This window comes from Schistocerca serialis, chromosome 1 (assembly GCF_023864345.2).
Source record: "Schistocerca serialis cubense isolate TAMUIC-IGC-003099 chromosome 1, iqSchSeri2.2, whole genome shotgun sequence".
Classification (NCBI taxonomy): domain Eukaryota; kingdom Metazoa; phylum Arthropoda; class Insecta; order Orthoptera; family Acrididae; genus Schistocerca; species Schistocerca serialis.
The window spans coordinates 827544183-827556251 of NC_064638.1; the positions used below are offsets into that span (position 1 = coordinate 827544183).

Below are 12069 nucleotides of genomic sequence, written 5' to 3' on the forward strand. Positions count from 1 at the left end.
AATCCATCATCTTTGAGGGCAGCAGCTCCTTCACGGCTGTACTGTGAGGCGGAGACAAGCTGCCAGTGGCACCATTATGCTCCGGGGAAAATTCATGTGGGCGTCCATGGGTCCAGTGGAGCTTGTGCAAGGCACTATGACAGCCAAGGAGTATCGTACACTGGTTGCAGATCACGATGCTCATGTTTCCTGACAACAGTGGCATTTTTCAACAAGACAACACACCATGACACAAGGCCAGGAGTGTGACGGAGTGGTTCAAGGAATACAGTGGTGAGCTCCAATTGATGTGCTGGCCCCCATAACTCACCAGATCTGAGCCCGATCGAACACATCTGGGATGTGATTGAACATGGTGTCAGAGCTCATTGCCTACCTCCCCGGAATTTACGGGAATCAGGTGACTTGTGTGTGCAGATGTGGTGCCAACTCCCTCCAGTGACCTACTAAGGCCTCATTGCTTCTCTGCTGTGATGTGTTGCCACTGTTACCCAAGCCAAATGTGGGAATACTGGCTATTAGGTGGGTGCTTATAATGTTCTGGCTGATCAGTGTATGTGTATTCTGTTAGATATGAAGAAAGACATCATCTAAACTCTTAGCAGTATTTTCAGTCCTGTTAGTGTACATTTATACCCCTTGACTGTATGGTGAAATATTAACTTCACTTCTTCCATTATTTAAAGTGAAATAATTTTTATGTGGATGTGTAACAAGTGATGAAAACTGCATACAGTGCCCAAGATAGTCATAATATCATTGTTGTTGTTGTTGACATGTAGAGCAGTGTCATAGTCAAGAAAAATTATTTGAAGAACTTATTTTTCCAAAATAAGTATTGTGTATGTTATTACAGTGCTTGTGTTCTGTTGGCCATAGTAAAATAAATGTAGTGCATGTTCACAGGCGTGAGGACCAGAAAAATTATAAGGAACTTCAGAAAGCTTTGTTGAAGGTGGATGAATTACATAACAAACTGGCAGCCCTTGAAACACCTGAAGAGACTGATAACTTCATTATATGTGAAACTGAACCTCGTAAAATGCCACTTTCAAGTGCTGAAATCATAGCGAAGCTCAATATCCAGTTACTCAAGGTTTTAAATGTGAGTGTTTTTCATTAATTTTTTCCCTAAAATTTCTAAAACAAAATTTGCTCATAAAATTGTAGGAAATAAGAAAGAGGAATGTGTCATGGTTTACATAATAGAATTTGTAAATCAGAAATGTGTGCAGCAGTCATTATTGTGGCCGAAAAGTGATGTTGGGAAGGCAGTAAGCCACTATTAAAAGTCAATTTAGAATCTCTCTTTCTCCAGTACATATATCTCCCTTTTTACAGTTATCATTGTAAAACTGGGAAATTACATCCACTGGGTGTTGAATATTTGTTATTGGTTATAAAAAACTGGATCCTGTCAGTGAAAAATTATTCAAGCTAGTCACGTATTTGTAGAGGTAATTCATACCTCTATGTATATATCTTTGTTCTGTGGGAGAGCATCCTTTTTCACCAGACATGTCACCATGTTCAAGCATAGAGTACTTTCCAAGTTCATGCTATAAATGGATGTTAGGGATGTCAATTATTAATTTTGTGCATCCATTCTTTTATCTGCTTTGTATTCCACTCACCAACAACTGCTTGCTTTATCAAAAATTCTTGGTAAATGTGAACTCTGAAAGGGACCAATTATCTAAAAATTATCAGAAATTGTATCAGAATCTGGTATGTATTTCAACTGGCTAATTATGTAGAAACTATTAGAAATTCCACCAGTCCCTGTTGCCATTTCACTCTGAGCAGTCTAAATTGTTGCCCAGCACCTGAAGTGCATAATATCTCTCATTTGTAAGTGTGTACAGTGGCTACCATCAGATGGCTAGTAGGGTCTTCTGAATGTTTTAAATGTTGATCTTTTTAATTTTTGCTTTCTGTTTGTTTTTTCAGTTTTAACATCAGAATGATTCGTGAGAGACTGGATGGAAAGTTTGTGAATTCATTTGTTGACTTTACATTTATCCAGAGCTTTAGATAGATCTTAAACCAGGACCTGAGTGTGGAAATTATTCTAAGCTTCATTCAGAATCCTTCATGTGGAAACAGGAATTGCCATTAAATTTTGTCTGTCAGTTTCCTCACATGTATTTTTCTGCGAGACTGTAACAGTGTGTGTTGTAACATTCTCTGCTTTAAAAAATTACTGGGGTGGATGTTTTCCATCTCTTATTACTTTACTTTACGTCCAGGGGACTCTAATCTTTCCTTCCATGATATGTTTCATATGGTGATCAAAATGTCCACACTTTCTGTTTTGAGCTCCAACCAACTCTCAATTCATACTGCCTTGTGGGGATGACTTCTTTTTTGGAGAAAGGCCCTTACTTGGACTTGGATGTGTACAGTTCTGCAGTTAACTACAAGTATTTTAATATTCTGGCATTCTGTATTTGTTATATGATCAGGTGTGATAAATGATTTAAGAGATGATGGGATTTTCTTTGAAGTCCTTGGAGAATAAACGTACCTAAAGAAAGGTCCGTATACTTAACTCTGCTACCTGAGTAGGAATTTACATTGTACAATGCATACATCTGATCAATCGTGGTAACTCTCCAAGGTTGTAGAATTTATAGCTGAGCTTCTCACAGAATGAAAAAAGTTTCTACTTTAGTTAGTTAGTTTTTTGTTCTGTGGATCACTTGTGTGATGAATCATAATGACATGGAACGAGTCACCTTACATTTGCATTGCATATTCTTGTGTAAATATGACTACATGCTGACCATTTACAAGTGGATTTATTTATTTTTTCATTTTTTAAAATACAGATGTGAAGTAGCAATTCCTACCCTTCACTCTTTACACATTACAAACATATAAAGCTGTCTACATAATAGGAAAAGTTGTCAAGGAGAAACTTTTTTGGTATGTTTTCAAATTAATCTTGGCTGTTAGACATTTTTTGTTATTGAGTAAGTGATCAAAAATTTTGATGGCAGCATTTGCACTTCTTTTTGTGTAAAAGACAGCCTTAATATTGAATAATGAATGTAATTTTTTTGTCTGGTATTGTAATTATGTACATCATTGTTCCTTGAGAGCTGTAATGGGTTATTTTGAGTAAATGTCATGGGGGAATAAATATACTGTAAAGGAGTAGTTAGATTGCCTGACTCCTTGAACAGGTGTCTACATGATTGTGGGTGAGTATCACATTTTATTCTTACACTGTGATTTTGAGCAATGAATACTTTCTCTCTTAAAAATGATTTGCCTCAATACATTGTTGTAAAAGACATGACTGAATGAAAATACACAAAATATCTTATCTTACTGATTTGTCTGTCCCCAAGATTTGCAATGATTCAAAGCGCAAATGTGGCTGAACTAAGTTGATTTACAAGTTCCAGAGTGTCTCTCTTTCCAGTTTAAATTGTCTTTAACATGGACACCAATAATATTTGAGGACAGCAACTCTTTTATTATTTCCTTACCAAATGCTACACTTATAATTGGTGTAATACCTCTAATGTGCAGGACTGAATATCATATGCAGATAACTACTCCATAATACTTTTAAGAACATTATTTACAGTTTCTTCCATTGCCGTATATATGTTTTGATTGGTTACGATATTAGTCATTTGCAAAAATAATTAATTCTCTTTGTTGTATATTAGACTGAAGGTCATTTACAAATATAAGAGACAATCTTGAACCTACAACTGAGCTATGTGGAAATCTATAGGTGATGTTTCTCCGTTCAGAAGAACATTTTTTTGCTTATTTTAGTTAAATTATTGAATACAACTTTTTGGAATCTTTTGGTTAGATATGATGGTACCCTGTAGTTGCCTGTACCATCAATTCCATGAAACCTCAGTTTATCTGGGAGAAAACTGTAATTCACACGATTAGATGCATTAGACAAGTCACAGAAAATATCAGCCAATGCTGTTTTGTTATTTAATACTTGTAAAATTTGGTGAGTGAATATTAAAATGATATTCTCAATTCAGCAATTCTTCTGAAATCATCATCATCATCTTGGACAGTTTCCAGCCACCGGCTGGGTCTGTCGGGAATACAAGCCTCTCCATCGTGTTCTGTCTTTCCACCATTCCCCCTCTTCCACCTTCGTCCAGTTCTCTCCTCTTCTCGTCACACATCCCTTCACTCCCTTCACCCATCTATCTCTCGGTCTTCCCCTGGGCCTCTTCCCCTCCAGTTGCAGATCAAACATCCTCTTTGGAATTCTTCCCTCCTCCATTCTCTTCATGTGTCCATACCACTGCAGTCTTGATTTCTCTATCCTGTCCTGTACTGGTTCCTCCTTTAGTCTTTCCCTCACATACACATTTCACAATCTGTCTCGTCTTGTTACACTCAACCTGCTCCTCTGGAACTTCATTTCACTAGCTTGTATTCTACTTTTGTCGCTTTTGTGCATTACCCATGTCTCACTTCCGTATGCCAATATGGGGACAAAGTAGGTTCGGTACATAATTCCCTTGGATTTCTGTGGCACCTCCTTGCTCCAAATAAGCCCCCTAATGCATTTGAAGAACTGCCCTGCTTTTCTGCACCTTTCATTTGTTTCCATTGCGTTTCCCCCCTTACTTTCAATCATGCTTCCCAGGTACTTGAAGTTCTCTACCACTTGTAGTTTTTCCCCTCCACAAGCTATATCCACATTTGGCCTATTCTTCTTCCTTGTTGTGACTATTATTTCACTTTTCTTTGCAGAGAAATGCATTCCATATTGTGCTGCCGTTGCCTCCCATACATCTAACTACTCTTGCACCTCCTTCTCGCAATTTCCCCATATCATCAGGTCATCGGCAAAAAGCACTGCTTTCATTTTATGATCTCCAATTGCATCTGATACTTGCTGTAGGATTTCATCCATAACAATAATAAACAATAAAGGTGAAAGTGCACTTCCCTGTTGCAGCCCATTTTCCAGCTTGAACCATGCAGTACGTTCCCTCCCCACTTTCACACAACTCTCACTTCCCTCATACATTTTTCTGACTTTTCATGTTATCTCTTCATCTATCCCTTTTGCGTTCAGCACATCCCAGAGCTTGTCCCTACAGATACTGTCATACGCCTTCTCAATATCTAAAAAGGCCTTCCCGTACTCATAGTGCCTTTCCTGCAGTTGCCTTACCGCAAATATGAGGTCCGTTGTTGATCTTCCCGGTCTGAAACCATACTCCTCCTCTTGCAGTCTACTTTCAATACTGCTTCTTATTCTCTTCTCCAGGATCTTTTCATAGATTTTTCCACAGTGGCATAGCAGGGTGATTCCTCTGTAGTTCTCACATCTCCTATTATCCCCTTTCTTGAAGATCGGGACTATAATTCCTTTCTTCCAATCCTCAGGAATTCTGTTCTCCTTCCACACCACCCTCAGCACTCTGTATAGCCACTGGGTTCCTACTTCTCCTGCTGCTCGTATCATATCCACTGTTACTTCGTCCCAACCTGGTGCCTTGCCCCCTTTCATCCTCTTTATGGCTTCTTCCACTTCATTCCAAGTTAGATCATCAATTTCCCCACTATTATAATCGTCTGCTGCCTTAGGCTCTCCATCGCTGTTAGTTACCCGCTTGGCGGCATTCAACAGATCTTCAAAGTACTCCTTCCAAATCTTTTTGAGCTCATGCATTTCCTCCACAACTCTTCCATTATTATCCATGATCCTCAGGCACTCGCTTCTGTCGTTCCTCTTATTTCTTACCATGGTGTAAAGTACTTTTTTGTTCCCTTCACTGTCCTCTTCTAACATTCTTGTCCATTTTTCCATCCACTTCTTCTTCTCCGCCCTTACTACGGTCTGTGCCGCTTTCTTGCTTTCCTTAAATTTTACCCTAGCTTCCTCTGTTCGGGTGTGGAACCATTCTCTGAAGGCTTTGTTCTTTCGAAGTACTGCCTCTTTACATATGTTGTTCCACCATGGGGTTTCCTTACTTCTCCTCTTTGTGCTAGTTCTTCCGCACACAGTCTCAGCTGCCTCAACTAGAGCCCTCTTAAAATCTCCCCATTCTTCTTCCACTGTTCTCTGATCTTCCTTTGGCAGCTTCTTCCTGATCAGTGTCTGGTACTGGGTCCTCCATTCATCCTCTTTCAGCATCCATGTCTTCAACCTTTTCTCCTGTATGTCTGTTGCCCTCCTATCTTTTTTCTCTCTCAGGGTGGCTACCATCAGCCGATGGTCACTGTCTAAGGCCTCAGATGGAATGACCTTAACATCTGTGAGGCTGCTCATCATCTGCCTATCCACTAGTACATAGTCTACTACTGAAGTCTGGGACCAGTCTCCACTGTACCAAGTTATTTTGTGGCTACTTCTCTTCTTGTACCAGGAATTTGCGATCGCCAACCCATTCCTCTTGCAGAATTCCAGCAACAATTTTCCTTCTCTATTTCGGTTCCCCCAGCCCTCTGTTCCCATTATCTCCTCGAATCCTTTCCTGTCTGTGCCAACATGTGCATTGAGATCCCCTATTATAATCTGATTACCTCCATTTAGCTGCTTTTGCACGTCATCTTCTGATTCCTCCTTCTCCTTTTTTGTACACCCCACCTGTGGAGCATATGCTTGGATGATTTCAATGCTTTTTCCTTTCACTTGTACTCTGGCTTTTATCATTCGATCATTGATACCTTCCACCTCCTCCTGCAGACCCTCTCTGACCACTATTGCCACTCCATTTCTTCCCCTCTCATTCCCTATCCAGTACAGTTTACATCCTTTACTTAGTGGTTTTTACCAACTCCTCTCCACCTAGTCTCAGCAAGTCCCAAGATGTCCAATTTCCTCCTTTCCATCATTTCTACAATTTCTTCTAACTTCCCAGTTAGAGTCCTTACGTTTAAGATGCCCAGTCGTAAACCATCTCGTAATCCTTTTCCATTGCTTGGTCGATTTCCTTTAAATCCGTTCCGTGATCCGAGGAATGTTCCCTTTTTGAAAGCAGTTGATTTATCCACTACTGGCTTGCTAGGCCTATCGCAGCTTCACCAGAGCCTCGTTAGCCGTCACGTTTCAGGGTTCCCATAGGGCCTTCCCAGCTACCGTAGCGGTCCTGGGGCACACGAAGTCCCCGCTGTACATCGCCCCTATAGGCAGTCCCCTACTTTGTGCCGTTGCCCGTCTCCCACGACTTGGACGAGGGGTTGGACTTATGGGAGATATCCAAACTGCAATTTACAGAGGATATCATTTTTGCTCAGGTGGAAAGCTGTTTTACATCACTTCCTGATAAATTTTGGGAAGAGATGTCAGTAACGAAAGTGGTTGGTAGTTATCGATATCTCTCGTGTCAACTATCTTATAGAGAGGTTTAAAAATGATGTCTTTCAAGTTCTCTGGACAAAAATACCATGAGTTAATGACGCATTTCATATTTCAGAAAAGACAGTGCTTATTACGTGGGAGAAAGTCTTTAGTACTTTCTTGGAAATGCTGTCAAATCAAGATGAATTTCTATTTGTGAGAGAAGAATATACATTTTTCTTAATTTCAAAATGAGAAGAGGGTGAGATGTACATATGATCAAATTTTATGTCTGTTTTTGTTCAGCATGTTGCTTTGAATTTTCTCTAGAACTGCTGACCCCCGTATTTTCTACCACATTTAAGAAATGGTTATTAAACATACTTACTACCTATGACTGATCATTTATAACCCTGTCTTGTGGCCTGTAGTCCTGCCTTGTTCCCACATACTGTCTCAGTTACGGGATATCCAGACACTTTGAAAGACTTTGTCACATTTGACCACATGAAATACAGTAGACACAGATAGAAGGGCTACACAGATTCCTCCCCAGGCGGAAGCTGGCAATAGCTTTAGAATCCTCATAGAAGTGGTGACCCCAATGTAATAATAGCCTATATTCAGGTATGGTTTAAAGTTCTGTATCAGTACCAACCCGAATTTGGTTGGTTTCAGGGCTGCAGGAAGGAAGGAAGGAAGGAAGGAGTGAGATGCTAGAATGTGATATTTTATATTTAACTTCCCTAAACCTGTAGTTATGTAATGTTCAAATAGGCATCGGATATCTATTTTTCTAAAGCTCTTGAAATTCTCCAAACAGCAAGAAGCTCTTATATCTTGTTACTCAATCCTCTAATATTCTGATGAATTACTGGTAAGCTCACCTTATGTGGATTCTCAAGCATTTTGTGTTGGGTTTCCGTTATTTTGATTTCTTTCAAAACAGGCTTCCTGTATGTTGATTCTCATCTAAAGAAGGTACCTCTTTGACACCAGCAACCACAAGAATCTTGCTTTGTATGATGATGCCTCCCCCCCCCTCCCCCTCCATAAATTTTCTGCAAGAAGCTGAGCCAACTTATCTTTCCCTCTTTTATTGAGGTATAGGCCATGTCTAGTACATCTCCAATTCCCAATTGTACCACCAGACACTGTACTCATAAGAGATTTCAGTTCAGTCAGCAGCAGCCAGCACAATTTCATGTTCACGTGGCTCACAGTAGTGTTAATCCAGGGCTGATCACTGCCCTGCAGGACCTCCACAAAAGTTGCACTTGTGCATGAAGTTGCTATTCCTATTCTATACAGATCATACCTAATACTGGAATTTCTGTTTTTAGCCAGGCTGTTCTCTACTCCACCTACTATAATCATCTTATCCTCTTAGTCAAAATTCCCTATGGTACCCTGTTCCTAATTCATCCAGTACCGTCTGGCGTACATTGCGACTGTGGCTGCTACCTAGCAGCGAGACTCTTTTCTTCCTAATCACCTTTGATACAGATCTGCACTTAGTAACTTTGCTACAATTCCGTTGTACTGTGCTGTGACCCACGCCTGCATGGGCTTTTCCTCTTCTACTTTAACCTAACAAGCCATACTTATTGGATACTGTAAGCTCAAGTGTAGTTTAAAAAGTTGAAGAGCTGTTACCCTCTCACCCACTACTTGTGACCTTTACATGGTTCCCATGGTATTTTTGCCCCTTTATCCTATCTGTTTCAAATTTCAGGTAATCTAATTCAGCCTGAAGGACACAGATCACTGCTTTCTGTTGAGCTATTATCTTGTGTTTTTGCAGAGCCTACAGTTCAGTGAACAGGCCTTGTTGAGTTCCCCATTAAGTTTTCCATTACAGTCGCCACGATGGAACTCCCGTCCACAATCTTCACTTACCATTCCTTATCTAACAACCCCATGGCAACATCCACACTTATCACAATTTGAAAAATAGGCTATAAATTTAAACATAGAACTAAATCACTTAACAATACTTGAATTTTTGTTATTTACAAGATGCAAGAAATTAAGCCCACAGGTTAGCAATTCATATGTATCATATAATGCTAAAAAGTTAGTTATTTCTGCTGAAAACCAAAAACTCATATCTCACTTAACTGCACTATGTTAATTAATTCATTTACAATAAAATGTAACCTTTAACCACTACTTATCATGAATGTTACTTAATATTTGACAATGTTTGCTATTGGCAAAATGCAGCCTACTACGCATGATGCAGTCTTATGTGATAATTTAAATACAAAACTTGGAGCCACGAAATCTTCAATTGTCCTGATGAAGGAGATATAAAGGAACAAATTTACATATAAAATGTGCTTCAATCATTTTTCCATATGAAGATTGTCTGCTTTTCACTAATAACACAGAGACAGCCACAGAAGGGCACCAGTGCTACCAACACTCCACATGGCACCAAGACCGGAGATTCGTGCACTGTTGCTGCAAAGCAGTAGATGAAACAAGGCCTCACAATTCAGTCTAACTGTGTTCACCATTTCCTTCAGTCTCTGAACAGAACCAAAAATGAGCTCCAGTGACAGACTGAGATATTGTTTGTGTCAACAGGAGAAGTATCGCCATTCGCATTATATTATGATATCTGTTTGATAATGCCAAGCCAGTTTTGATTATGTCACTTTGACTTAATCATACTGGGATAATATAAGGCCTCATTTCTGATTCTTCAGTTTTTAGGGGGTAGTTATGGACTGAAGTCGATAGTGTGATGACAGTTTTTGTGGTCACAAACAGGATGCGATTTATTCCTTCAATTGCTCCCAGGATAGCCTCTTCCATGAAGTGGACAATTCCTCCGAAGATGCACAGTAGATTATTTCTCATTTGTGCCACTATTTGCTTAGAGGGACCATCACACAACTAAGCTCTGATGACAAAGGAGAGGGCACTTCTCAAGCAGAAGAGGTGAGGACCATTGGCTCTGTCTCAGTATCAGCAGGAGACAGTACCTCAACACTTCTCATTAGAAGTATGGAGCTGGTTTCAGATCTGGACATGATGTGCCAACCACAATCATGTGACAGGTACAGGTCAGGTTTCTCTGTAGACCATATCAGTAATATGATAATCTCATAAGCTTCATGACATATTTATTACAACAAGAGACTGCCACGCCATTCCATCACCGGCACATTTTGCTGTGTCCATATGAAGCTTTTCGGCTGTTTTCATTACACATTCCAGCTATTCACAGACAATCGTCAGCTCTTCCTTTAAGTTCTTATAATGGCCAAAATCCATATTGATGAGCGTTACTTTACCTGTGAACCTAGTTCTCACAAATGCAAAAGAGATAAAGTTGCAGTTCACTTCCACATGCTAAAATGTAATACAATTTACTAATTGCAACTCAGAAATTATGTACTATGACTGCTGTAAGTATCACTTCTGGTACTAGTGTCTATTAATAGAGAACTGGTGTGCTTCAAGTAAGATTTTAACATGCTATAGACAATTCCTTTCCCCACTCCTCTCATTTGCGAATGAGAATGTGCTCTGTCTCCTATGGTCTTGATGACTAACATCATGTAACTCTAATATTAATTCATTCTTCCTTTTAGAATGCAGAACAATTTGTTCTCTTCTTCTTCTTCTACTACTACTACTACTACTACTACTACTACTTCTTTTTTCAGTTTTGAGCTATTCAAAGTACAAGAAAATTTTTGTTTGGAATGTTTAATGGATCTAACTGTGCTATAACTATGGACTAGCATGACACTTATATAGACTCAAGTCATTCGTTTAAGCAATAGTATACAAAAAAGTTCTTTAGTACTTCTCCCAAGTCTGCAAAACTGCCTAATGGTAGTTGTTCGTTGACTGTGATATGATTATATCCTGTATCTTCTGAAATTTGTTTCCAATCATATAAATGATTATGGAAAACAGGGAGGAGAGGACAAGTATTTTTGCATTGTATCTAGGGCAACAGTAGGAAGAATTAAGTGAGTATTGTGAATATTTGCAGATTCAGTCGAAACACAACTAAAGAAACAAACAACAAATTGGTTCCGAGCAGCGGAGGATCCACATACCTTCCACGAAACACAGTTACATGATCAGAAGGTTGGGATTTAGTGTGCAGTGTCTGCATACGACGTTATTGGTCACATCTAGTTTTATCACATGCTGACTTTGGTGCATTACATTGCCAACATTTTGACAGAAAAGGCCTAGAGTTACTTCTAAGAGAATGGAACAACTGCCCATACAGCCGACCAAACCTCAGAGCACATTTACACAGTCCTCATGCCTGACAGAGTTGTTAGCAGAGATCAGTCTGGTCGCGGCCCTAGCTGGCCACCCAAAACACCTGATCTGTCAGTGTGTGGATCCCTCAAGTCTAAGGTGTATCACAAGAGCCCTCATTGCTTTCAAGAATTGCAGCAGAAAATTTTGAGATTGCAGCATTTCCAGCAGTCCAGCCTCAATCTGCCTTCAGCAACCTGCTGACCAGGGCCCAAAAGTGCCAAGAGGTGAATAGTGATCACTTTCAGCATTGCTATGTATTTCCTTTCCTGTGCTGTGTTTCTTTGTACCCTAGAACTCTATTCTCTAGGCCACCTTTATTTGCACCAACCTGTAGGGATTTGTAACAGTCATTATTTTACTTTCAGAGAACAAGGCTTACATTGTGCTTTGTGTTGAGGGCATGTAATGTCTCTGATTGCTTTCTTCTGCAGAAGTAATATGTTTTGAACATGACTTGAGTTTCCCCAGAGAATAAGTCCATA

The 12069-nt window shown here is 39.7% G+C and overlaps 1 protein-coding gene across 1 annotated transcript in view; it reads left to right on the forward strand.

The window, feature by feature from the left end:
* LOC126484618 (centrosomal protein of 290 kDa-like) overlaps positions 1-12069 on the forward strand; it is a 209353-nt gene that overhangs the window by 91847 nt on the left and 105437 nt on the right. The window contains exon 15 of the mRNA XM_050108205.1: positions 907-1105. Coding sequence (XP_049964162.1) covers positions 907-1105 — 199 coding nt within the window. The remainder of the gene's footprint in view (positions 1-906; positions 1106-12069) is intronic.